General features: G+C 38.0%; 3 protein-coding genes across 4 annotated transcripts; 1 reads left to right on the plus strand and 2 right to left on the minus strand.

Annotated features, from left to right (window-relative positions):
• Nucleotides 1-2,746: 2,746 nt before the first annotated feature.
• Nucleotides 2,747-5,601, minus strand: dad1 (defender against cell death 1). The gene is made up of 3 exons (XM_087811036.1): nucleotides 5,321-5,601; nucleotides 4,037-4,203; nucleotides 2,747-2,912 (listed from the first exon to the last, which is right to left on the minus strand). Exons 1-2 carry the CDS (start codon nucleotides 5,529-5,531, stop codon nucleotides 4,073-4,075), a joined length of 342 nt encoding a protein of 113 aa, XP_087667162.1. The 5' UTR covers nucleotides 5,532-5,601; the 3' UTR covers nucleotides 2,747-2,912; nucleotides 4,037-4,072.
• Nucleotides 5,602-6,066: 465 nt separating this feature from the next.
• Nucleotides 6,067-12,281, plus strand: abhd4 (abhydrolase domain containing 4, N-acyl phospholipase B). 2 transcript variants are annotated; one of them, XM_087811583.1, is made up of 8 exons: nucleotides 6,067-6,215; nucleotides 6,577-6,668; nucleotides 7,206-7,310; nucleotides 7,418-7,706; nucleotides 9,627-9,808; nucleotides 10,330-10,441; nucleotides 11,082-11,268; nucleotides 11,895-12,281. In XM_087811583.1, exons 1-8 carry the CDS (start codon nucleotides 6,166-6,168, stop codon nucleotides 11,982-11,984), a joined length of 1,107 nt encoding a protein of 368 aa, XP_087667709.1. In that variant the 5' UTR covers nucleotides 6,067-6,165; the 3' UTR covers nucleotides 11,985-12,281. The 2 variants fall into 2 exon arrangements, with proteins under 2 accessions (XP_087667709.1, XP_087667710.1); XM_087811584.1 differs by having other exon boundaries at nucleotides 6,577-6,662.
• Nucleotides 12,282-13,282: 1,001 nt separating this feature from the next.
• On the minus strand, nucleotides 13,283-27,088 carry tgm1l1 (transglutaminase 1 like 1). The gene is made up of 13 exons (XM_087811394.1): nucleotides 26,799-27,088; nucleotides 26,538-26,729; nucleotides 24,160-24,411; nucleotides 19,770-19,888; nucleotides 19,557-19,664; nucleotides 19,098-19,275; nucleotides 18,507-18,645; nucleotides 17,978-18,170; nucleotides 17,740-17,893; nucleotides 16,511-16,795; nucleotides 15,371-15,531; nucleotides 14,845-14,981; nucleotides 13,283-14,779 (listed from the first exon to the last, which is right to left on the minus strand). Exons 1-13 carry the CDS (start codon nucleotides 27,082-27,084, stop codon nucleotides 14,635-14,637), a joined length of 2,349 nt encoding a protein of 782 aa, XP_087667520.1. The 5' UTR covers nucleotides 27,085-27,088; the 3' UTR covers nucleotides 13,283-14,634.
• Nucleotides 27,089-27,350: the final 262 nt, after the last annotated feature.

Raw genomic sequence — 27,350 nt, forward strand, 5'->3', positions numbered from 1 at the left:
GGGGCTCGTGGCAGCAGCTCACACGGCAGTGCAGCTGGGCTTGCTGCATATGTGGGAGCTCCAGAGATGGTCTAGTCGTCTTAAGGTAGACCCTAAGCGGGACCAAGGTCGGAAAGTGAGCCTTCCCGCTTTGGTTTTGCAGTACATCAAGTAACCAACCTCAGAAGGAGAGTTATATTAGGTTGCGTCCCTAATTACACAGACACATCTTTGACAGGTTGGGGAGGCCCCTCGGGTCAGACCTACGCCAGCAGTGTCTGGAACAGACCGGTGTACAGACACATCAACTGGCTACTGTTGAAAGCAATTAACAACGTCCTGCTTCGCTTCTCTCCCCAACTGTCACAGTCCAACGCCCTAGTGCTATCAGACAGCTCCACCGGTTGCGTACGTGAACCAAGCGGGGAAGTTTGAGGTTTATAGTGGTGGCGCCGTACTCCCCGGGCAGAGGGGACTCTGAGGGAACCCCCGGTGCTGGGTCTGCCTCTCTAAGTGTGGCTCTTGCACGGGACGAGCCGAGCAGGACTCTGGCCCCCCGTCTACACGTAGGCTTTATGCCTCCAAATGAGGGATGTTCTCTCGCTGGTGTGCAGACAGGTCCCTGGACCACAGCTCCTGATTGGTCACTGCGGTCCTGTTTTTCCTGCAGCATTGCTGGATAACAGACGGACTGTGGCGACACTGAGTGTTTGCATCAGCCATAGCAACAAGGCACGTCGGGTGCTACGGCGTGTACCCACCCTCTGGTGGTGCGTTTCTTGTTAGGGGCCTACAGGCTTCGACCTCCTGTGAGGCCTTCCAGCCCTCGGCGGGATATCCAGCTAGGGCTGGATTCTCTCGCAGACCTGACATTTGAGATTTTTGACCAAGTCCAACTGGACATTTTTTTTAGGTCTTGCTTCTTCTGGTACAGACATCCACGAAGAGAGCGAGCGAGCCTTGTGCTCTCTCCATTAGTCGGGTTGACAACACAGTTGCTGGAAGCTTGACGTCATGTGACGTCAGCAAGCGCTGTGTGTCCTTCCTGGGGCTCATGGCAGCAGCTCACAGGCGGCTGGGCTTGCTGAAAATTAGTGACATTTTGTCTTTTAAGGTTTCACTCCTTCTGGTCCTGAAATCCACGAAGAGAACAAGTGAGCTTTGTGCTCTCCCCAATAGCCCTGAGTGTCTTCCTTGTCATTGCGTCCAATCCCAGCGTTCTGTCGTCCGAAGGTTCTCAACTCCCCCTTCCGGGCAACAACTCTCACGCTGCGAGCCTTCCAACCGCCGCCCCACTTGGACCCGGGTCAAGATCGTCTTCACCTGTTGTCCTGTGCGGGTTTTGTGTTGCGTGCCTGGCCTCATTCGGCTGCTCTGATGCCTTGTTCATTTGCCACGGTAGATGTTTGGTGGTTGAGGGTTAGGTGAGCCGGTCTTCCCTCAGAGGTCTCTCTTTGGGTGAGATCGGCCATTATCCAGGCCTACCAGGCAGCGAGCTGGATCTGCCCCTAGCGAATTAGGGGCACATTTTACCCGTGGAGTGGCAGCTTCAGTGGCTCTTTCGCGGGGTGTTTTCTTGGGGGGCCTCTTGGGCTTCACACTAATTCGTAGACCCTGAGATTATGATGATAACTCTGGGGTTTTCATACTAGGTTCCCTTTAAACTGGCCATTTTGTTACTTCCCTATTTCCCTTGTGATGATTTGTAACACCAGACAAGCAGAGCAAGAATTGTTTTGAAACTTAGCAGTAAATAGTAATATATTCTGACTTCTTAAAAAAATAAAAAGGTCCATTGAAACAGTTTAATTGTTATGTAGTTCGAGCTTTGCATTTGTCCTCAGTTGATAAGTAAAGGTGCCATCTTAATCTGATTTTATTGAACAGGCTAAATGAAGAATTTTAATAATTACAGATACATTTTTTTATTTGAATAGTGATGAAAAAAAGGCTGAAACTTTATATCATCTTTAAGGTACATTTCTTAATTTGTTTATAGTAACTGGGTCTCATTCATGAAGTGAGTCTCCCCCTGATGTGTAGACAAGAGGGCACTAAAATAGTGTGTCGCAATTGAAAATTAACATTTTAATTCCTATTGTGCTTTGCTTTATGTGAACAATACACAGATGCCTTTGAAAAACATTTTATCAAAAAATAAACTGTAACATACTTAGTTAACATTGTCAATAAGCAGATTTAAAATCTAAATTATGTTCAAGATTGTGTATTATCTATTTGAATGAACTCAATATATTACATTCATTAGTCACTGATCATGGCCCATTGAACTTCCAAAAACCTCTACAGCTACAGTGTTTTGTCTGTTAGGGTTTTGAAAAAATCATCTACATGTTTATCGTCTCATATGACAGTTAGGTTAGGACGATTAATGACATCTGCCATTTGACTGTCCTGTCATGCACAACTAACAGAAGAAAATAAATACTCTCTTCGTTTGCAGCATGTCTGAGAATCATCATCACCTTCTTATTGGGTCATCATTAACTATTCATTGGTTGAGATCTATAACGACTCATTACCATGAGCTGCTCTGCTAATCCCTTTTCTCATTTGTATAATTGCATGTTGGATTACAATTTTTCAATTTGTTTTGTTGTACTCATGTTTTTAAACTATTTAATATAGAATACATTTATATTTGTCTCCATTTTAATTTATTTCCCTTTTGTGATTTTCATACGACTAATGGTTTTCAAAAGTGATCCCCCCTGTTTTGCACAAACTATTTACAACAGTCACTCAATAATGTTCTCTGGTTTTATTCTGTTTCTTCAAATCCAAACGTGACATTTTTATAAAAGGAATGAGATAAATTGATGGAAAAAAAACTGCAAAACACAAGGTGGAACCTGATGCCAAGTTTCAATTTCGCTTGTAGGAGAAGAAAGAGGCTGGATAATGGTCTCCACCTGATGGGAGGAAAAAACAATATTTCGATTAGCAACAGATATGTCAGAATATGTCAGATTTAATTACGATAAATCATTTCTTGTAATTATGTGCCTGTGCTGTAAAGACATGCAGGGTCTAATTACCTAATTATTAGGGAATTACAGCTGCATATACAGAAAACCGAAAAGTAACAACAAATAAAGCAATAAGTAAATAAATAAAACATTTAAAGACTTTTGGAAGTATTACAGTCTCATAGAAATTTATAAGAGTGTGTATTTTTCAGGAAGAAATTAAGTAATAATTTAACTTGTACATTTTTAATTGTTAAAAGTTTCTAGATTTATAATCATTAAACATATTTCTCTGGACAAAGAGTTAATACATTCCAGATAAAACTCCAATCACTTCCTACTGTGTTTTATTTAAGAGAAACATGTTGACAAAAAACGGATGCGATTTAATAGAAATGTATGTAAATTTGACTTTTGCCCATAATGTTGTAACATGACCTGCGAGGGAAGCAGAATGCTGTGTGGAGCTGTATGAATAAAATGCTACCAGTGCCTCAACTTCATGGAAGCAGAGACCTAACCAAAGAGTATTACCTTGTACAATCAGACAATTCGAACTGTATAAATTACATACCATTATGTTTTTATAACAGGAGATGCACTTAAAGATGGAAGCAAAAAGATAACAAGAGAAAGCCAGCTAAAGTGTGCGTGATTTATGACTGATTGATAAATAGAAACATTTAAAACAGTGTTTTAGCAGATATTTGCAGGAGTTTTCACATTTTTTATTGTTTACAAGGCTTCTAGTTTTATATGTTTACAACTGTAATTGAAGTAACTAAATAAACAATTGTATTTCAATGTATACCCAATATCTTAACAATAACGTATATATAAATTGTAATATGGATTATTTTGTATTTTAGAAGAAACGCATGAAAAGAGGACATTGAAAAAAATGCTTATTAACTGGCAATCACAATATTTAGGGGGAAAAACACAATTAGATTAGATATACAACTTGTGGCTATTAATTTGAGTTTTTTTTTTAATAATGTTACGTTTCCTGAGAAGCTGAAGAACCCAAGAACACAAGATAAGGTATTCTAAAAAGAAATCCATACCGTGCCAGTGTTATGTTAGCAAGTCAATGAGATGGTTCAGCCGATGAAGTTCATGACGACCAAATGCAGGACGGTGTGGGCGAACAGGAAGTCTGCAAAGGCTCTTTCTGGAGAGATGGACAGGAAGTCACCCTTGTTTTGGGGGTTGATCTGGATTCTGAGACAAACTGTAAAAAAAAAAAAGGGATAACTTAGTTCTGGAGGGAAGAGATTTTAAAACACAAGTAAGTAAGTAAGTCATTTTTATTTGTATAGCGCTTTTCCAGACCAGGGTCACAAAGCGCTTAAACAATCAAAACAATATTCAATAAAGTATATATTTTAAAGATCAAGATAAAACTGATAACACAACAGGAGTTCCAGAAAATCAAGGAAAAGCCTGAACAAATAGAAACGTCTTAAGATGTTTCTTTAAGGAGTCAGTAGACTCCATGAAGCGCAAAGAGAGAGGAAGATTTTTCCAAAGCTTAGAAGAAACAGCCTGAAAAGATTTCTCTCCTCTGGTCCTGAACCGTGTGCGAGGAACCATCAGTAGATTCTGATCCACAGACCTCAGAGCCCGAGCTGGGGTGTAAGGCTGGATCAGATCAGTGATGTAAGGAGGAGCCTGACCATGAATAGATCTGAAAGTAAGAACCAGAATTTTATAGTTGATCCTGAAAGAAACTGGAAGCCAGTGAAGAGTTTTAAGGATCGGAGAAATGTGAGTTCTTCTACTTGAGTGGGTTAGAATTCTTACAGAGTTTTGAATCAACTGCAGGCGAGACAGCTCCTTCTTGTTAAGACATGAAAACAAACTGTTACAATAGTCCAGAAGAGAAGAAACAAACGCATGGATTACAAGCTCCAGATCATGTTGCGACAACATTTTCCTAAGTTTAGAGATTTTTCTCAGTTGAAGGAAACAGTTTCTGGTCAGTTTTCTGCAGTGTTGAACTAGAGACATGTCTTTATCAAATACAACACCCAGGTTTCTCAGGCTCAGTTTGACAGACTGACCTAAGTCACCCAAGTAACAACAACAACAAGTATTTAATGTATGTTTAGCATGTTCACATTTAAGAACTTGAGCGACACAAATTGTTAATAATATTAGTAATTACTTGGCGTAAAAGTAGTTTAAATACCAACAATATTAAAATAGTGGGGTCACAGCTAAGCTAGTGTTAGCCTAAGGAAGTTAGCCTTCAAATGAGCTCGTGAAAAAAACTGCACACCAAAAAATAGTCAGTGTTTATTAAAACACATGCACGTATGCATTTGTAATAAGAAAACAGTGTTTACCTGCCAGAATGAAGCAGCCCACACATGAGATGAACCCAGAAAGAAAGCTGTTGAAGGGGAAGGTTCCGACCAGGAGACAGTACAGGAACTGCAGCGCCCCGGTCAGTAAAATGTACAGCAGATACGCGTCCACCACCTTCAGCTTGTTGGGCGTCGTGGAGGTGTATTCTTCTAGGAACCTAGAGATAACGGATATCACTGAATTCGACATGTTAGCAGCTCAATTTGGGTCAGACTTCGTTAACTGTGGTTCTGTGGACGCCGCTTGAATGACGTGTCACACAAACCGGAAGTCGTAGTCGTAGTCACAGAAACCTCTTCCGGGTCAATAAACCGAGACACGAATATTTATATTTAAAAACACCCCTCAAACTGCTTGCAATATTGCATATACAATCACTCTCATGATTTTCCATATCATATGGTTCCCCGTAAAGACTAATATAGATATTAATACGTTATGAAAGACTCCAACGCTGTTTGTTTCCTCCCCTTATAACAAAGAGCGTGTATATTAAAAGAGCGCTCACTCCTCGTCACTACAGTGGTACTTAAGTTGTAACGTAAAAAGAAAGCGGAAATTCAACCATAAATTAAAAACGTAATGATGAGGATTAATTGTTCGAACTTACAAGGGAATTAACAACGTTTTAAACTCTGTTCTTTTTTTTGTTAAACCCTTATCGCAATAATATACAGAGTGACATGTCTTCATTGTTTACGACATTTGCTTCCGGTCAGCTGGTCTGGCATACAAGTTACAAAACACAGGAATCAAATGGCTGTTTAGTCCTTCTTTAACGATACAAGTTTAGTAAGGTTTGGTTTGTTGTGTTATGTTGTGAATGGATCCAACGGTGACTACTGCATCGTTACAGAGCGACCTTGAGGCACCGTAAGTATTTAAAAGCAATAAAGTAAATGTACACTTATGTGCATGTTGTTTCTCATAAAACAAAACTAGATTTGTTTAAATTATTATTTATAATAATTGTACAATGTACTTGAACAATGTAGATGTCTTTTCTGAGCCATCATTACTGCGTCACTAGTTACACGTTTAAATGTCTTGACGTTTTAGTAGAGTCATTGTGTCTGCACTTGACTGTAAGCATGACTTGGCACATTTGTGATGTTGACTGTTGACATGAATAATAATAATATGATTTAAAACGGCAGTACGATGCAAGCCCCAACATGACTGACCAAACTATAAACGGTGCTGATTTCTGTTGTTGTGATCTTCTCATTTTCAGTTCAAACTCTGTTTGGAGTTGGTGGCCCTCCTGGTGCCCAACATCTATGTCCCTTCTGAAGACTACTGAGGCCAAGATTCTTCAATGTAAAAGCAAGCAAAACCTTTCAATGCATATATTATTTTAATAACTGGTGTGTTGATGTGTCAAATATGTGTATAATATTAGTGAAAAAACTGCTGCCAAATGGGGAACCACATGTAAATATGAACTCATGAAAGTCATGTCATTGACAACAGTCCTGTCAATGTCCTTAACTGTTATTGATATTAACACACAGTATAGCTGATGGTGCAACTAGAAATGATAATTTCATTAGACAAGGTGGTAGTAAATACCAGCAGATACATTAACTATCAATTCTGCTTAAGATTGGAGAAATAAGACTTACTTTTTTTTAACAATCATCAATTGTATTAACATTTTGCAATTGATTCTTTATGAGATTATGTGATCACCCCACTTTCTGTTTGAAGTGGTTTGTTTAGAAATGCAATTTCTTGTTCCAGAGGGTTTCTCATGTATTTTCTTAATCACACATATCTACTTGATATTTGGCAGCCTCTGTTGAAGTGGTCTTTCTTACGTTTTTATTGTGACTTTCAGAAAACTGTGCTCTGTGTTCACAGGTATTCAGAATGACATCTGGGCAAGATTTGTGACACTCCCGAACCAGGATAGAATATGGACATTAACGGTGACTAACAAGGCAGACAAAAAACAAGCAGAGCAAGGTAATGAACCTGAACTTTTATTTGTCTATGGGGTGAGAGCTGTGGAAGAGTGATGCTATATGCTATTGCTATATATTAACTTCTACTGATTCACATTTTCTATTTAGTTACCAAGACGCCCCTGGTGATGGTCCATGGCTTTGGAGGTGGGGTTGGACTTTGGATCAGGAACCTGGACAGTCTCAGTAGATCTAGACCAGTCTATGCCTTTGACCTACTGGGCTTCGGCAGAAGTTCCAGACCTCCATTTCCTTCGGATGCCGAAAAGGCAGAGGAGCAGTTTGTCAAATCAATTGAGCAATGGAGAGAATCCGTAGGTTTGGAAAAGATGATCCTGCTTGGTCACAGTCTTGGAGGATACCTAGCTACATCATACGCTATGCAGTACCCCTCCAGGTAATTTTGATGTACTGTATATAAATGTACACTGCCATGTCTTAGTGTGATACACTTCAACAACTGTTTTTATTTACCTGAATTATATCTGCAGCTGCTTTAAAGTCCAGGTGAAGTGGTTAATGCAATTTTAAATTAACATATTTAGAGAAAATATTCCAGTTTCAGTTGGTATGTGTGTTTTAATTGCAGTGTTCAATAGTTTGTAATAATTTATAATTCTTCAATATATCACACAATATTACTCTGGAAGTCAATGAGATGTTGCTGGAAAGTTTACAGATTCTAAAATGCACAAAAAATTCAAATGGTATGTGTATTTGCATTAAATCCACATCCAAATATATTAATATGTCCTGAAACAAGAATGGTACGAAGTACTGATGGGTTGACTAGGCCTTATGAACCGTTTAGATACATTGACCTGTATTGATACTGTGCCAGCACAAATACTACTACTTTCCAAATACCGACACCTGTTGGTCCATTAACGTTGTTGCAGGCAATAAAACAAAGTATATCTTATAAAAATGTGAAACATGTTTGATATAATGAAATGTAAGTTAAAATAATTTCTTTCAGTTTTTTTGAAACAAGATCTTGAAACAAACCTTCACATGGCACAGAGCATGCTGAAGTGTGAGACCATTTATAAATGCTTGTATTTTAAAACATGAAATCATTTAAAAACTTGACAAAAAATGTAATGTTGATAATAATGTTTGTATGGCTCCATCTGTTTCATGCAATGCATTGTAATTTACAAAAAATGATTTGGTATTTGTATATTATTAGAAAATTATTTGCATTTGTTTATAATCTAACAGCTCTGATGAGCATTTAACCTGTAGAATATGAAATTGGAATTTTATGTACCTTTAGAATATAAATAAAGCGGAAACTGAATGGAACAGGTAAAAACAAATCCCTTATTTGTCGATATAAGATTAAAACCACCCACACATGAAATGCAACAATCACATTTTTTTTTCTTCAGTGTAGCCACTCCAGGCTGTTTTTAACATAGTTTGCTTTACTCTGCAGCTGCTATATCAGTCTTGTGAGTCTTCTTAGAGCGATGCAGGCACCTCACCAGTACCTGCCCCATGAACTCCATACATGTGCCGAGATATTAGGATTGCTCAACCCATCACTGGCGTAACGTGTTCTTATGCTAGTATGTCCGTGTAGATTCTCGATCCTCAAATTCATTTTTATCCCAGTGGTTACAAAGCAAGTGAACTGGACTGTGTAGAGTTCTAGGAAGAGTTTTTCATCAATAGCAAGTTTATGCTTAGTTGTTGCTGTCAAGTTGCATTAAATATTGGACCTGATAGAACCAGAGCTGAACAGCCTACATTTGTACATGTTTAAGTGAATAATCTTGGTTTCATTTTAAAAAGATTAAATCTGAGGATTCATAATCATAAAATAATCTACATCCCACACTTGGCCTTGGGATATAAGTTAATTTAAGAAATGTTTTTATACATGTATAAATACTAGGGATGGGTTAATGAGGCCTCATGAGCCAGCAGATAGAATTAGAACGGCCACTAGATGGCTCCCTTGGAGAAAATGAAAATGTCATGTTTAATTGATTTAGAAAGTCAGAGCCAAATCAAACCATCATTCAAAAATGTTGAGCAACAATAAAATATTTGTCATAGAGTTTTAAACGGTTATTTAAATCTTATTTTTCTTTACTGATTTTGATCAAATATTATTCACAAAATGGTCTAAATGTGAGCAATTATCCATCCCAACTCACGGAAATGGGAGCAAAAGTGACAACAAAACACAACACGAAAAACAATAGAATACCAAGGGAAGATCATCACTTTATAATGAATTTGATTAAGAAAATATAAACGATTATCCACAAACATGTTGATGAAATGTTTCATACTCGTCCTTCAGGGTGTCTTCTCTTATTTTGGTGGATCCATGGGGCTTCCCTAAGCAACAGCAGAACCAGAACCAATCAGACGAGAACTCTGAGGTGGTGAAGAGGCCGTCTCCTGCCCGCTGGGTCAAAGCAATAGCAACCGTGGTTTCTCTGTTTAATCCGTTGGCTATCATCAGAGCAGCAGGACCCTGGGGTGAGTCTTTTACACAGCACTTGTTCAACATTTGAGCGGCTCCAAAAGTTAATTTGATAAGAATTAAATGCCTTTAAAAAAAAAAAAGAAGCAAAAACCTGCATTTTGTTTGCATCATATTCAATGTATTAAGTATGTATGTATAACATTTACAGGTTGAATAAACTGATCATCAAATAAATTGAATTGAATTGAATCATGTGAACGTGACAGGCCTGTACAACTACAGTCACACAGTACTGTCACCCAACAACAATATGCTTAGAGTTTTCTGTCAGAAAGATTTGCCTTATTCAGTTGGTAATTCCTCAAATTGCAGTAAATGATGAGGCCATAATGTGTGGGCATAGTAATTGCTGGACAAGACAATAATGTGACCAACTAAACCTTTCCAAGTTAAGGCTGTTACAAAAAACATAAACAAACCAAGCAGAGAATAATTTCCAATTTGTCGCTTGATTGTCAGGGGAAAATGGACACTCATCATTTATGTCCTCTTATTAGTGATGTCATTGTTCTAGGTCCAGGATTGGTGAACAGATTCCGTCCTGATTTCAAGAGGAAGTTCGAGGATCTGTTTGAAGACGACACCATGACACAGTACATCTATCACTGTAACGCCCAGACTCCGAGGTACACTTTCACTTGGCCTCGATTCAATTCAATTGTAATTTAAATCCCCATTCATCAACTTCCACTGAGCTATTGACATTTTACAATTTGAAAGGGCAACTAATGTGAAACCGAACTCTCCTGACTTAGTATTGAAGTATTTCACTCTTCCTTTCCAAAGTCCAGTATGTCTGATCCGTTTTAAAGTTATTACTTTACAAAGTTCTCCACCGTCTGAAATCCCGGCATACGAGAGATTAAGAGAGCAGAGTCCATTATGATGCCTTAATGGACTTCACTCCTGCCAGCCAGCTGTAATCCCACCCTGCTTTGTTAGTACAATGATTCCCTTGGAGATAGAGAGACTTCTGGGATCGAGGATGCACTGTGGCAAAGCTCTATGTTTTACAAATAACAGCAGAGTGGGTGTGGCTATGGTAAACAAGATTTAATCTCCAGAAAAATAAAGCACTTTCAGTTGGGGGGTTTAAGCACATTTCCTAATGTCAATATTTCAATGAAAAGAGATTGTTGTACAAACAGACAGATACTGGTGAGTACAGTAGAGGTCCAAGATCATTTTAGGAGACACTGCACATTAATGGTCCTCTAAACAAGACAAGAGCTAAATATGTACTCAGAATACGCGTGTCTTCCACAGTGGCGAGGTAGGATTCAGAGCCATGTCCAAGTCCATTGGCTGGGCCAAGAAGCCCATGCTGGAGCGGGTTCATCTTCTTCCTAATTCCATGCCACTCACCCTTCTATATGGGGCTCGGTCCTGGGTGGACAGCTCTTCCGGGGACACGGTGGTCCAGATCAGGGACAAAGCCCAGACCCAAGTGTTGGTGAGTCGAGCCATATATTGACAGCTTTTTTTAAATTACATATGGAAACAAGACTTCCAGCTTTTGCCAACCTGTGTCCTTTCTGCGAGTTTGTATGTTCTATGAACCCCGTTTTCCTCCCTCAGTGTAAGTGTGTGTGAATTGTTTTCTGTTTCTGTGTGACCTGCTCAGGGTGTTCCCTCGCCTCTCACCTGAAGAAACCGGGATAGCCTGCAATTTGGCAGAATATTTATCTTGTTATATAGTTAAATGGCTAATTTTATTAAAAAAAAAAAGTTTAGTATGATTCGTTTGAACCCTTTAACTTAATAAGAAAAAATTCAATTTTTATTTAAATTAGACTTTCATTCATCGTTCAAATCTAGGCTAACATTTAATCAGGCTTCTGTCATACAGCATGACTTTGATTTTAAAGCCAAATATTAAAGCTTTGTTCTGTGTTTCACACCAACCTTGCTATTGTGACCACCGTATTTTTCGGACTATAACGCGCATTTAAAAGCATTTTATAAAAAAAAAAAAAAAAAAAGACAGGGTAAATCTTGTATGGTAAAGATCATTTTTTTTACAAAAGTAAAATGAGCTGAGTCTTTAAAACCTTTTTGACTTATTCTTGTTCTCCGCAGCTGATCGACAACGCCTCCCACCATGTGTATGCCGACCAGCCACAGCAGTTCAACACAGCCGTGGAGCATATTTGTGAATCTGCTCCCTGAACGCCTCACTATACGCCTCACTATACTAAATATTTGAAACCATGCAGCAGTGAACCTTCATTTAGTTTTACTTTTATATCTTTGTCACAACTTATATGGTCGATCATTAAACCATATTCCTCATATTTGTATCGTACATCTGAAATCTAGAATGACTGTATGTTGAGTAGAACAGTATAAGACTTTTGTTTGTATATAGGTTTGTACCTCAGTACTTATTGAGGTGTCCGATATCAGCAATATGTCTGTGTTTCGTACTTTTTAAATCAATAAATATGGTGATGTGATGATTGTAAACACATTTTAATCGTATTTTGTTTAGACAACATGAAAGATCATAGATAAACTTAATCTATGATCTTTCATGTAGTGGTTTGGTTCTTTAGCCTGGATACATTTTACAATGCTCAAACAAGTTGGCATTCATATCACATTTCCAGCTATATTCTTGCAATATTTTGAAGGCTTGGTTATATCAACCGAACCATACCAAGTTTCACAAAATCCACAAACTAAATTTAACACTTAATATTTCCCGAAAGAATAATGTTTTTGAATGCATCTAAGAAAAGATGAAATAAAATAAACATGTTATAAGACATAAACGTAAAAAAAAAAATACACATTATCGTGCTTTAATGAAATGTATTTTTATTATATATATATTTTTAAATAAAATGCCTTTGATCAGCCTATTTGATTGGACATTAAAAAGTTGCTCATATGGATAGATTGATAGAACTTTAAAAGATGCTCATGTGAAAATAGATTTGATTTCTGAAATCTCTTTAGTATAGATTTTTAAACACTTTCCTGTACTTAAAATTCATTTAAAAAAAAAAGATAAACTTGATATTTCACATGGCTGACCATTAAATTAATTAATTTTGTTTGTGGAATAATATCAGATTTTAGTTATAATGTATTATCGTACCTTTCATGACTCCTTAATAGAAGTACTTGTTGTAACATAGGTAAAGCAGTTCTTGAATTTTGAGGGACATACGTGAACTATAGAAGTTAATTTCCTTTAATACTTCACCCTGGGTGTGGAAGAACAATTGAGTTAAAAAAAACCAAACCAATAACTCCCCCTTTCTGACCATTCTTGTTTAATGATTCACAATGAGCCTGCAGGTTATTAAACAAGCAGTATCAACAAGGGTGGAGCTGGTGTTTGAGTATTACAGATGATCCTGCATGAACGTAGCATACAACGGAAATGAAATGTAAACCTTTCAATTGTAACCACCTCACGTCTCTAACAATCCTGAGATGACCAAGCATGAATTAAGAAGTCAGGTACTTGAGTTTTATTTTAATCATGGGAAAAAGGATACAAAATATGACAGTCAGATAAATAATAAAGTTGCACATGTCCTTCACAACCAATACTGAGTCGTAATCTCATCTAAGTCGTAATCAAAAAAGGAAATAGTTCACGCACAAATGGATTTAATGGATGGATTTAAGAGTCTAAATGGGACTTTTTCGTTTCTCCTCTTGGAGCATAATAATGACTTACTTAAATATATTAATCATTAAAATGAAAAAAAGGTGAAGCTAAATGTTTAATGATTCCCTTTGTATTTTCACAGTTCTTTTTCTTAAAGGGCAACTAATGTAAAAATCCAACACTTTTAAACGTTTTAAACGTTGAAGTCTTCCTCTCCAAGATGCAGTAAGTACTCCATAATCGCCATGTTGAAAAAAAATTACTTTATAAAGATCACCCCCGTCTGAAATCCCGAAGAACAAGAGGTTACTAGAGTGTAGCCTTTTAGATTTTTAGATTTTAGATAAATAAAACTTTATTGATCCCTCTGGACGTCTCCTTCGGGAAATTGTTTCATCCTCCTCCAGCCAGCTGTAATCATGCCCACTTTGTTTATACAAGGAGTTCCTTTAGACTTCTGGGATTGCCTAGATGTTTGACCAATCACAGCAGACCCGAAACGTTTTCAGAGGGCGGGGCTTAATCACATTATCTAATGTAAATATTTCAATTCAAAGAGAGTTTTGTACAAACAGACACATGCTGATGATAGAATAGAGGTCCCTGATCAATTTAAGAGACACTTAAATTAACACATTAGTTGCCCTTTAATACGAACCTTGGCTCCTTTATAAAGTACAAAATTTAATATGAAGTACATGTCGTTATTTTCTTACATAATAAATAAGTATATGCATTTATAAACATGTAAATACGTGTTCTGAATGTTATACACTTAATATAAAATTATTTAGATGAATAATTATCTTTTTATATATATTTTCTGTAACATGATATCTTTGCTACCACAGAACAAAACTTCAGTTAAAGATCCTTCATTTCACGTGTTAGACATATTTATATTTTTATTAGCTATTGCCTAAATCTTCTCACATTTTTATGGACGATCATACTGAGGGCTTAATAGGATCAACTCTTTGTGAAATACTCTAGTGTCTTTTGCCCTGATATACTTCAAATAACACATCATGTGTTAAAATACTTCACTATTAAACATCATTTAAAACAATGTAAAATATTAACCACATAAAAAACATTGTAAATTGTGTAAAAATACAAGAATACCGTTGAGCTGTTATTAGAGGTTCACATTCCCAAAATCGCATCTCATTAAAAAAAAAAAAAAAAGAAAAGTTACTTTTCTAAAACGTTGATATCCGCTACCCCGTGAACTTGAGTCAGTTGTTGACAGTCGAGAGAAGCCACCAGCTTACGAGGTCCGGGCTGTGTGGGGATGAAGTGCTCCGTCAGTGTCACAGTGGCGAGACCGCCGACATCCCTGCGAGTTTAGAGGGAGATATTTCAATCGTATTTGTAGCAACTAAATAAAAAAGATGGTCTTACCCAACAACTACGACATGGCCTTTCTGCAGTCCCAGACCCTCCACTCTGAACACCACTTCTTTCAGGGTCTTTGGAAGCGGGTTGGTAAAAGTGATCTTTGCTGCCATTTCTTTTCCTACCACGGCTTCTCCTAGCGGCTATTGATAGAAACACGAGCAGATCGTTTACATAAAAATATATGTTTGTTGAAACAAAATTATGTTTTTGCACAATTTAACATTTTACTACCATATTAATGTATACTTTTTATCCATGTTTCCCATGTATCTTTCAGATTTCCCCCTCATAAAATAGGCCTTTCTTTCTTTTGGCTTGACGGTCTCTTACAGCAGTCTTAAACCTAATGTGTCCCCTTAGAAGATGTAATTTCCTACCATGAATTTAGATTAATGCTAATACAAACTAAACCAAGTGATTGGCCCTAAAGACAATTTGTTTGGACAAACACATAACTAAAGGAAAAATCTTTTTTATTGGATGACATTGGATACGTCGGTTGTCCTTGTAGTAAGTTGTCAAAACCCACCGTAACGTTTAAATCTGGTGTGCGTAGCCTAAACGTCGTCTGGATGGCGAGAACCTGCTGGGTCTCGTTGACCCTTCCGGACAGCGTAAGCATCAGAGCTGCCTGGTCCACCAGCTCGTTCTGGTACTGTTGGTATGGCAGCACCCACTCAATGGACTTCTCTGTGTGGACAATACATGTGGTTTTCATACATCTGTGGGTTAAGTAGGTCTGAAGTCAGCAAACGGAAAGTTGGGGCTGGTCAGCTATTTTCTGCCACCAGGAAGAAATTGTATGGACCGCCACTGTCCAATTGTTGCATTAGTGTGGCCCACAAGGATTTTAGGAAACACTGCACAGTATAATCATAATGAGTGATAGCTTAGCATAACCAAAGAAAATGTGTTTTTTATACACTCAATTAGAAAAAAGGAAGATTAGTGGCTTGTCATGTATTATGTTGTCTTACATACCCTGATCCTACTGGTTTGACTGCTGGTACAAATAAACAAGTAAACCAATAAATATACTTAAAGCACTAGAAATAAAGTTGCATTTTAGTTTGGTTTATTGGTGTGAGCAGGGTTACTGCTAGAACTGAACGATTATTGAAAAAAATATAACTGCGATTATTTTCCGAAATATTGCGATTGCGATTATTTATGCGATTATTTTTTCAATGTCCTCTTCTTATGCTTTTTTTAAAAAATAAATCTAATACAATAAATGATTAACTTTACATTAATGTATTTCTCTTTGATTCTCAAGATAAAGTTATTAAGTATTTTTTATTATAAAGGCAAATTAAGCAAACCTTAAAATAAAGGGAGGTTTATTTAGTTACTGTAATTAAACTTGTAAACAAACATAATATATACTGCAAAAACTACTGTAAAAACGTGCTAAAACTGTCATGTAAACATTTATATTTATGAGTCAATAATAAATCATACAAACTTCAGTGCAGAGTAAAGAAAAGTGAAAACACTAGTTAGTCATTCTTCTTTTTCTTACTGCATATTTTTGCACAGTTTCTCTTTCTCTTTCCTGTCACATGATAATATATCATCATTTACACAAGTTGAATTGTGTGATTGCATAAGGTAACTTTGATGAGCACACACAAACGCAGGTGCTGCTCACTCAAACGTATACTAGTACCTTCATTGGGCAGGAGCTCCACAGGCAGCTGCTCCTTCTTAATGGTCGCCTTCAGCACGCCGGTGTAATACATGACAGCAGCCTGGCTGTGCAATGTTGTCTGTCGAGGCTGGGAGCTCAGATTTTTCACCACGATGTTCAACTTGGCATCAGCCCCCATCCTGGGTCCCTCTCCCTCCATTCTGACCTCCAGGCTCACATCCTCAGCCATGGGACTGGAGTAGGCATCTGGCTTGCTGCCGTAGCGACTGGCGGTCTCCACAGCAATCCGTTCCTCCTCAGAACCTGAGAGAAAAAAAGCACACAAGAAGGGCAAATTTAGTCCTAGTTTTAGAGGCACGGGAACAATGTTGTCGAGGTTTGAAAATGGCAAAGATCTATAAAAGCCAGCTAAAGGGTCAGCGAAAAAGTGACACATCGTCACATACACAAAGACATATTTTTTCTCTCCACATAGTAAGTAAGTAAGTAAGTAATTTTTATTTGTATAGCGCTTTTCCAGACCAGGGTCACAAAACGCTTAAACTATCAAAACAATATTCAATAAAGTATATACAGTATTTTAAAGATCAAGATAAAACTGATAACATAACAGGAGTTCCAGAAAATCAAGGAAAAGCCTGAACAAATAGAAACGTCTTAAGATGTTTCTTAAAGGAGTCAGTAGATCCATCAAGCGCAAAGAGAGAGAAAGATCGTTCCAAAGCTTAGGAGCAACAGCCTGGAAGGATTTCTCTCCTCTGGTCCTGAACCGTGTGCGTGGAACCATCAGTAGATTCTGATCCACAGACCTAAGAGCCCGAGCTGGGGTGTAAGGCTGGATCAGATCACTGATGTAAGGAGGAACTTGACCATGAATAGCTCTGAAAGTAAGAACCAGAATTTTAAAGTTGATCCTGAAAGAAACTGGAAGCCAGTGAAGAGTTTTAAGAATCGGAGAAATGTGAGTTCTTCTACTTGAGCGGGTTAGAATTCTCACTGCAGAGTTCTGAATCAACTGCAGGCGAGACAGCTCCTTCTTGTTAAGACATGAAAACAAACTGTTACAATAGTCCAGACGAGAAGAAACAGACGCATGGATTACAAGCTCCAGATCATGTTCCCAAAACATTTTCCTAGAAAACATAGAAATGTTTGGATGCCATCTGTGATGTCTGCAAGGCAGAAGATAGCAGAACTCCAAATACAGCTACAATCACAGACATGAACACAAAACTAGATGGACATACCTTCTTGGTGTTTGTACAGCTCTGTGATATCAGCTCGCTCCTCAGACCCCACTGCTTTGGTGCTGATACAGTGACCCACCGCCTTCTTCTCACTGTAGATTTGGCTGAAGGTCCCATCCATGTTTCTTTGCCAGTAAATCTTATCACTGTTGACCTAAATTAGGATCAAACTTGCTGATTATAAACAATACAAAATAATGATATAAATGGTCATTCAAATAAAAAATTAATGCCTTACCTCAGCGAACACAAATGTGGTGTCATGTTTGAGGTAGACCTGGCCTTGGCGGATGGCGTTAACTGAGGCTGGACCACAGCGAAATGTGCCCTGGCTGGTCTCCTGAGGAGTCGAATCCACAGCCTGCCATCCGCCGTGTCCGGGGGGAAGGTCCGGCCTGGCCATCCAGCAATCGTTCCATACATGGAAGTTCCTGTATGAAGATTTTGTGTAATAGTTCTTGAACAACACTTAAAATATAAACTAGCGTAATAACGTAGATAAACATGAAGATGACACAATTTAAAACGATGCACATCCAATATGTATGCCAATGTTCTTTTCACGAAACATCCTCATGAAAGAACATGTTATAGAATGTCCACTTTCCTACCAAGTTGTAGATAAACATCAGCAGAATAATGTGATTTAGGAATAAGTGAAGCAGCATGATGTCTCTAAGGACTGTCATGAGACACACCAGACATGTGTCGTGCAGTGCATTTCCAGCAGGACCTATCCTCAGATATGCTATCTTGTGACGTCTTACCAGACTGAATCGCTGTTGAGGTGGTCCACTGGATCCATGTTCTCATCCAGATAGACATCAGTGGTGAGAGAGACATCAGTATCATGTGCAGACTGAAAGTTGGTCACGCTACGGGCTGCAATTCCGAGACAGCGGAGAACTGGGAGTAGAAGTAGAAGAAGTAAAATAAAATGCAACAACAGAAAGAAAGCATTTCCTCCTTTGCATCAGATTGAAAACACAAATTTTCATTGATATAAATCTTCTATATTATCAATTTCTCAAATTGAATAGAACATCTAATTGATTGTGAGATGTTCTAGAATCTATATAGGTGAACATTCCTTTTCACAATGTGGTTTTCTGAACAGACCTAGTGATCAACTTGTGTGTCTTTGCACTTCTTCAACTTGTGTGGCCCTTGAACAAGTAAAAGTGACACTTTTAGCTGCTCAATTGAAATAGCACATGTGTCTCTACAAACGGCAAAAGAAGCTTGTCTACGAGGGATGGGACCTGTTTAGAGAGAATGTGAGCTGCAGGGGTCAATTATGTGATCGCTGCTTGCACGCATGATCCCTTTTCAGGCACACATTTTAAATACACTCCCACCTGTTGTGGTGACCCCTGAGAAGACCCAGCACTGTCCGTAACGCACGGGTGTTCCTTCGGTGGAATGGTATTTCCTCAGGATCTCTACACTGCTGCTCCATGCAGCTGGAGACACACCGTCTGAATAATTCCCAGTCCAGTTCCCCACCAGAACTCCAAGATCATCCTGGGCGTTGATCTAAAACAGAGGCAATGTGCATAAGGGTCACAAGTACAAGCATTCCTCTCCTCCTGCTAAACAGGAGGCAAAACCTGGACTTTTGCGCCTAATTCACAAAAACTGCATATCAAATCTTGGTTTCGCCACAGGGTCAATATGGAGAAAAATGATTGGATGAAGCCATTGCAATACATTTACACTTGATTTACATCCTAAAATGTCTATTGCTTATTAGTCGGTTCGGTTAAAATACAGGAAAAGAAAGAAAAGAGTATAGCAGTTTTGTAGTATAGTCTTACCATTGCGGAAATGACCCTGACTACATTGACTGGATCACGCCGACCAGAAGGAGGCATGTCACTCTTCTCCAGGAGGAACAAAGAAGCTTCAAGAACTCCTTCATGAAACTAGTCGGAAAGATTATTTGAGTCAATGTTATGTTTTTTCACATTGTTTTGTATATAATTAAATAATCACAATAGTTGAGAGACAGAGGGGAATCACAGCCATACCTGTCCAAAGTTCCACGTCCTTGCACCGATCTGCTTCTCTGTTCCGTAGTAGATTCTTCCAGTGTCATTCAGAACATACTCCTTTCTTTCTTCTTCATTATCCAGAAACACAGAGTCATCTACAAAGAAAATAAACATTTTTATAACTTCCTTCCTTTTAATATGTTGACAAGAGCAGAAGATTTTGTTTGTGATTTGGAAAAAAAAAACATACAATACAGAGTGAAGATAGATGGGTCAGCGTTATGCTAATTTTCATCCAAAAAAACAATCGGAACGTCTACTCTACTCTGCTAGGAAAGAAAGCTCCTCACTTCATCTTCAAAAGTGCATTTCTACCGAAAAGTCTCCTTCAGTTTCTAAAGGCAAAAACTTAGGTGTGCGATGAGTTTGTTGAGTGTCATGTTTATGTCCTTCCTGTTTTATTTTGAAGTTGTGTTTCCGTTTGGTACGTGTCCTGTGTTTTTTTATGACAGACGCTGGCAGGTGCACGGCTGGGGATGATTGTGTTGCGGGTTCTTCCTACTGATAAGGAGCATCCCTACCCGGAAGAACTCGCCAGAGTATTCAGTTTCCAGACCAGGTTGGCATCTCTGATCTCGCTCCGCGTTTTGAAATCTGAATGATCTATCCTTTGGAAACCCCTGACGTTGTCAGCTCTTTAAGTAACTCACGTGAGTCTTTTTGTCCTTTTGTTTTTAGTTGCTGTTTGAGACCCCGATCTCCAGCCGTGCCCTGCCTCCGTCCCGAGCACCTGTTTTGTTTTTTCCGGTCCGTTCCGACCGTTTGGATTATTAAAAGACTTTTATTCTGAACTATTCCTCCGAGGATTATTGACACTTCCGCATCTGGGTCTCCTGTTCTGATCGGTTCATGACATTGAGACCATAAAGAATGACTTGCGTACAGCTTTGAAGAGGTTGTGGATGACCATCCTAAGTCTCAGGGGAAGCAGTGTAACAATGTGAACCGTGGCAATGGTGTACAGCTGCCTTATCTAGGAATGTTGTTGATCAGTGGAAGGAATATTTTGAGGATCGCCTCAATCCCATCACTGAGCCAGGGGGGATGCTGAGAGCTGTCAAATGCCTGGGACTGAGGTAGGTGGTTCCAAAAATTTTCTGTGATTCAGCCAGATTCCCCAGGCCGATGTTGTTGGATTATCTCATTTGACACACCTCTGCATCATTGCATGGACAAAATTGACAGTGCCACTGGATTGGCCAAGAGTGGTGGCCCGCTTTTTAGGTAGAGGGATCAAAGAGTGTGTTTCAATTATAAGGGAATCACACTTCAGCCTTCCCTGCTGGGTCTATTCAGGAGTCTTGGGAAGTAGTGTCTGCTGAATAGTCAAACCTCAAATTCACGGAGCTGTGAGCTAGCTCTATAACCTCTGTAACTTCCAGCTTATAGGCTTTGTGGACTTGTAGAAGGCTTTCCATTTTGCTCCTTTGAGAAACCTCTTGGAGGCTACTGCGGGAATATAGGCAATGGGATAAACTGATAAGGCTGTTCCTTCCCTGTTCGACTGGTGTCAGGGCCTAATCCTCATCGCCGGTAGTAAGTCGGACTCATTTCCATTAAGGGTTGGAATCTGACAAGGCTGCCATTACTGTTCATAACTTTTATGCATGGAATTTCTAGGCAGAGTCAAGTTGTCCAGTTTGGTGGTCTCGAGAATAGGAATCCCTGAGCAATGATGTTTAGAGAAGCCCTGGAAGAAGAGCTAAACAAAAGAAACTAAATTTAATATATGAAATGCCACTTGTTGTTTTCTTCCTAATCAAACACATTCAGTTTTCTAAAAGTTACAATTTAATCTTAACAACTGCCAACTGCAACAATTTAGAGCTATTAAAGCAAAATAATAACATAAAAAAAGTTAAAGTTAAAATTAAAATGTTTTGTAATGATTGCAACATAATAAAGTTAATCTAACAACTAGTATAATTATTAAATGAGTGCTTTTCACAATCCTTCCCAACTAAAAATTCCAGGATACTTTATCTTGATCTTAAAAGTATGTACTTTTTTTTTTTTTTTTTTTTGATTGTTTAAGCGCTTTGTGACCCTGGTCTCGAAAAACGCTATATAAATAAATATTACTTACTTACTTATTTACTTACTTACTTTCCCACAAAGTACCCTAAGTACATTACATTATGTGCCTTTTGAACAACAAATATGTACGATCATTTTGGTTTTCAGGCAGATTCAGAAACAATCCGTCTGCTTTGACAGGAAAGGTTTTTGGTTCACAGAGAGGATGTTGTTTGCCTTGCTGCTTGTGTGTGACCCTGAATTCATGGTCCATCCACCTCGCCAGTGACGTCCCCTCTAAGGAATGTCATTATTTTCTCCGAAAGATGTGAAAGAACTACCAAACACAGGAAATGGTTAAGAAACCATTTCTCCATGGACTCACAAGTTTGTTCATGGTTTGCAAGTCTGATGTGCAGAGTTATATCTTGGGAGATACTGTGACTTTACTTTTTTACGCGAAGAAAAGAAAGAGTAATAGAGGGATGAAAGGGACAACAGGGACAATTAAGAGCTAGAGGGAAAGTTCTGTGAACCAAAGCAAACCAAATGGTATTATCATGCGCTTTCCTTTGTATGTATTATTTCTGGATTCCCAAAAAGAAACAACATACAGGAGAAAGGGAGAGGGGGTGGATGGGCGAGGTTGAGAAAGTGAGGAAGTAGAGTAAAACAAGAGGGAGGGCCTCTAGCTTGAGGCGGTGCAAGGACCTTACACTGCCTGGGGTGATTTATAGAGCATTTGGAAGAATTTCAGTTTCATGAACATAAAGCGGATCAGGAGAGTGTTTGGCTTCAGGCCAAAATCCTAACATTGCCAAAAGCAGCAACCCCATGATGAAAAACAGAGTACTGGTTTTTCATTGGAGAGCTATTTCATTTGTTCACAAACTGAGTTTTGTATGTGATGACATTTAAAGGATAAAAGGGGCAAACAGTAAAAGAGTAAGCAGCTAGCAGGTTTTTTCACAATAAAAGCCCATGCATTTACTTTGAAACAGCTTTTTAGATGTAGTCAATATGTATTTGACATCAAATATAAAATATTTTAGTTGGATTTACTTTTAATTGATGAAGTACGGTTCACATAGTATCCCATTATGATACTTATTATGGTTGTTATTGTTATTATTCTTGTTGTTGCAAAAGTTAATAAAAATATTAAATTGTTTTATATTATGAAGAGTTAAATCTGTCATTTATGTATCTATATTTTCAACAGATCTCTAGGAAACTGGGTGAGCTTTGTGAGAAAAGCTAATTTCAATTGCCTTGTGTCAAAAATATTTTTTTACAGACCTGCAGATCTGTTTGTGAAAAGAGGTTTGACAGATGTGGTCATGGAGTCTAGGACCTGAAATAGTTCCCTAGGTATGCAAGTGTTAGATGATATCAAATCACACATCAAGACCATAGTAAATGCTATTTTTGAACTTTTGTGTTTGGCTTCTGTATGGTGCAAAAGCATCAGAAGGTTAAGCAACATTAAAACGGAGGACTAATTCTTCTGTGTCATTAATTATTAAGGTAAGGTAAGGTAAGGTAAAACTTTATTGATCCCTCAGGAGGTCTCCTTCGGGAAATTGTTTAATTTGGAAAATTTAAATATTTGTTAAGTAGATAAGATTGCTGGTATTAAAACAATTTTGCCTAATTGGGTATTGAAACAGCAAGCTCACAGGTATATTTGTTTTTTTTTTCTTTGGGCATTGATGCTCTAGCTAATAAACTGTTCTGTGGTCAGGCATGCAAACAGCCCAGACTTGGTATCAGTGAGATTGATACCTGTTTGGAGGGCAGCAGCAGACATTAACGTTGAAGTCGCCCAAGATAACTGGACTCTTTCAGAGAAAACAAGGATGAGACTCCAGAAAACGTATCATGGGCTTTGTAAACAGTCCAAAGCTGGTGCTTTTGAATTAATTCTAAAGCTAATATATTCAAAAGCTGTAAAGGTGCTTTATGTTGGAAATCGATGGATAATCAAGCCACATACCGATGAGCGCAGTAGTCACACATGGATCAAAGAATCTCTGACATAATGTATGCTTTCTGACAGCTTAGGACTCCCTATAAAGTTTGGATAAAGGCCATCTTGACAAAAACATTATAACAGCCTTCATGCAACTCATTACTGTCAGGAGCCTTTTGCTGATTGTTTTAATGATTCAAAGTCAATTTTCAGATTTCAATTAACTAAATCTAAAAATCAGTCTCATGAATTAGCCAAAAAAATTAAATTTTGCTTCCAATAAGATAATTATTTAAGAATTCTTCAGGATTCTCAGGTAACCATACATAGAGCTATTGTGTTGCTTAATTTATGGATACATGTGTTTCAATGTCTTACCTTCACACCAGGGGTTGAAGAGCATAAAAACATTCTTGTTGGAGTCAAAGGTGTTAGGATGGTGCCCTTTCAGGATACTAGTAGTGACTGAGAGCCCGTATAGCCCAACCACAGCGTTGCATGGCGAATTGACAGATAGCTTGATCTTGTTGTCGTTTTGCTCCACTATTTTGGCTTCCCAGCGCTCGTCCTCCAGCTGGTCCACCAGTGGGATGATGACATGGGTGCCCTTTGACACCAGAGGAAGGGGTCCTGCAAAAAAAGACAAAAAATGGTAGGACTAATATTGTGGATTATACTCAGAGACTGGCTTTTTATCAAGAAATATTGGTAGCGTAGAGCATAGCTCAAGAAATGACTGTCAAATGACAAAACTTTAACTTTAGACATTATGAGAACATTGATGACATGACAAATAATAAAACAAAACACGAGAGAAAATGACTTTTTAACATGCAAAAGTTTGGAGAAGATCTAAACCTACCACAGAAGCTGCAGGTTTTCAATATATCCAAACACTTATTCAATTTGTGCAGATATTGTGTACAAATTAGAAGATACAATTGAGCCTCACGGTTTCTATCATTTTGTTATCAAATATTTGCTACATAAAAATACCAACCATAAAAATTGGTTACTAGAAAGGTTATGAACAGATTTCAAAAAGTCCAGCTGTCTAGCAGATATTGAGTGCTGTGAAGGACAATGCTGCTCTGTTTGTTCTAATAGTGGGCATTGATTTTGGGTGTGACATTAAATGATAACCTTGTGACACCAGTACATCTTTTTCTGATCTGTAACTTATTCATGAAGGGATTTTACAGAAGATTACCCAATCGCATACCACCACATCAATGCTTTTTTACAAGGAACATGTTTTTTTGACAGTGAGAACACCCATGTGGAAAGCATTACCAACTAGAATCGCACTGCTCAAAAGACTGAACTATGTTCAGCAATAATCAAGTGAGATAAAACAAGAAAACATGGAAAAGTAATGTTATTAAAATGCGTTATTTTGTAAGAAACAAAGAAATATCTGCTCCTTTTAACACAAATAGTATATTATGTCAGAAAATAAAAAGAAATGTTAAGAAAATAAATAGAAGGTTGAAAAGCATCCAGACTGTCTCCACCATGGAGCTAATTTAACATGACTTAATAAAAACACAGTATAATCCACCTATACACCTATATAGCAACTCATTTAACCAAGGATTCAACAACTATGTTTGTTCACAAAAAAAGCCTGACAAAGAATTGTAATCATCTAGTAGTTTATTTGTTGGCATTCCCGAATGTTTAACGTTATAACTACTGTACAAACTCTAAATTAAGTTGTATTTGTAGTTAAATGCAAGTTTTTTATTTTTTATTTTAGTGATTTGATACTTTGCTGTATTTTATAAAAACTAAAAAAACATAGCGAAGGTTGGTGACTAGTAATAATTAGAAGTAAATGAAATACAGTTCAGATCGAACCACAGAACACAGCCAAACTATAATCCTCTATTCTCTGATAGTCAACATCTTCTAAAAATGTCATTCTAATCAAGTATTTTTAACACAAAGACAGTGGAAGAAAAACAGTTATTTATTAATAGATATTTCATTTGGACAATACGTAAAGCAGATCATTTAGTCCCAAATATGTCATTGGTCTGGAATATTACGCTATGTAGTACAAAATATTATAAATCATAATATAAAATGTCTATTTTAAATTGTTATTATCATTTTATTTATTAATTTCACAGCTATCTATATAATCAAAAATATGAACCCTTAACAACACTTTTATTCTTTCATGAATATTTCTCACAACAGTGTTGTAAGAGTAGCCCATTTGTTTGTACTCTTTGGATTTTGGCTCCCTGTTAAATCCTTCCTTGGGTCCTTCCATTCTTTCCTTTCCCTCTTGACTAGTAAACATCATAAACTCTCAAAACAACTTTCATTTCTCGTTCCACTGCTTCAGAATAATAGCCTGTGCTGAGACCAAAGTTGTTCTCATGTTTTGAATTTCTGAGATTATCATGTGAGTTTACTCCCTCAGCTCGCCGTGGTGATGTAATAGAGGTACTCGGCCTGGAAATACCAGAGGGAGGTGTCTGGTGTCTTGTGGTCTGAAAACTGTTAACGCTGTGGATGGCATCCAAAAATTGCTCTCCCTCCATGTGTACACTTGAGAAATGCTGTTGTTAGCAATGCTGTGGTCTTATGGGGCTAGAATTTATAAAGCACCTTGACAATGAAAAAAAAAATTGAAAGTTGTAAACCTTAGAGATAATGTAATATAAAAAAAATGTCTCTCCCTCCAAACTCTACAAAGTTGATGTTGATGTCACTTAGAGTTGTAACTTCTTTTTGTCACATACCTGTTTTCAGGTCGATGTGCATGTTATGGTGGTCTGCATTGAAAGGTCTGTTTAGCGCCATCTCGATCTGGAACGTCTGACCTCTGCGGATTATCAGATCATTCCCGTGGTACAAATCAGTGTGATGCTCCTGTCGGTTTTGACTTGTCTTGTCACTCAGTAGGTCCACAGAATACACGTTTAACTTCAGTTCTGTGAAAGGAGTAAAAGATTGAATTTAAAATCTGCAACATTGTCACCACAAGGTATGTTTGCAATGACCTTCCATTTCCTTTGACTCTCCATTTTCAAGTGTTGGATTGTTAGGTTCTACCTCCGGGGCCGGAGGTTTTACTAATTCCACCTTGTCGGTGACGTCGATGGACGTTGTGTTCTGGCGCTTGCAGCAGCAAGGACACATCTTCCTGAACCAGCGGCGACAAGCCCCCTCTTCCTGAATTTTCACTCCATCTTTGTGAATGGACACCTCCACTCTGGTGGGAGGAGCCGCCCCAGAAAATCTTCCAACCTCTGACGCTCCTCTTACTGTCAACCTCTCGCCTGGCATTCTGAAAAAACAGATTACGATAATTTTGCCATTAGAAAAAACAAGCAAAAGTGTTTCTATAAGACAGCATGCAATGGTTTGGAGGAAATAGCTTGTTCATATTTGGGGCATTCATAAAAACTTTAGCATGTACTAGGGAGAAAATATGTATTCATTAATTTTATCGCAGCGTATCCCAATCATTTTAGCTCACCTTGAATTAAAACGTTTGTGAAAGGGGAACTGGCAGACAGCCATGATAAATTGAAAATACCCATTTGGCTAAC

The sequence above is a fragment of the Callionymus lyra genome, chromosome 16 (genome assembly GCF_982586985.1).
Source record: "Callionymus lyra chromosome 16, fCalLyr1.hap1.1, whole genome shotgun sequence".
NCBI classification, from domain to species: Eukaryota; Metazoa; Chordata; class Actinopteri; order Syngnathiformes; family Callionymidae; genus Callionymus; species Callionymus lyra.

Coding starts and splice junctions, on each gene's coding strand:
- tgm1l1 (XM_087811394.1), bottom strand. CDS start 27,084: ATGCCAGGCGAGAGGTTGACAGTAAGAGGAGCGTCAGAGGTTGGAAGA. Junction 19,276..19,556: donor TCAGGGTCATTTCCGCAATG/GTAAGACTATAC, acceptor CCTCTGTTTTAG/ATCAACGCCCAGGATGATCT. Junction 17,894..17,977: donor CCACATTTGTGTTCGCTGAG/GTAAGGCATTAA, acceptor ATCCTAATTTAG/GTCAACAGTGATAAGATTTA.
- dad1 (XM_087811036.1), bottom strand. CDS start 5,531: ATGTCGAATTCAGTGATATCCGTTATCTCTAGGTTCCTAGAAGAATAC. Junction 4,204..5,320: donor GGGCTGCTTCATTCTGGCAG/GTAAACACTGTT, acceptor TTTTTTTTACAG/TTTGTCTCAGAATCCAGATC.
- abhd4 (XM_087811583.1), top strand. CDS start 6,166: ATGGATCCAACGGTGACTACTGCATCGTTACAGAGCGACCTTGAGGCA. Junction 6,216..6,576: donor CAGAGCGACCTTGAGGCACC/GTAAGTATTTAA, acceptor TCTCATTTTCAG/TTCAAACTCTGTTTGGAGTT. Junction 9,809..10,329: donor CAGAGCAGCAGGACCCTGGG/GTGAGTCTTTTA, acceptor TCATTGTTCTAG/GTCCAGGATTGGTGAACAGA.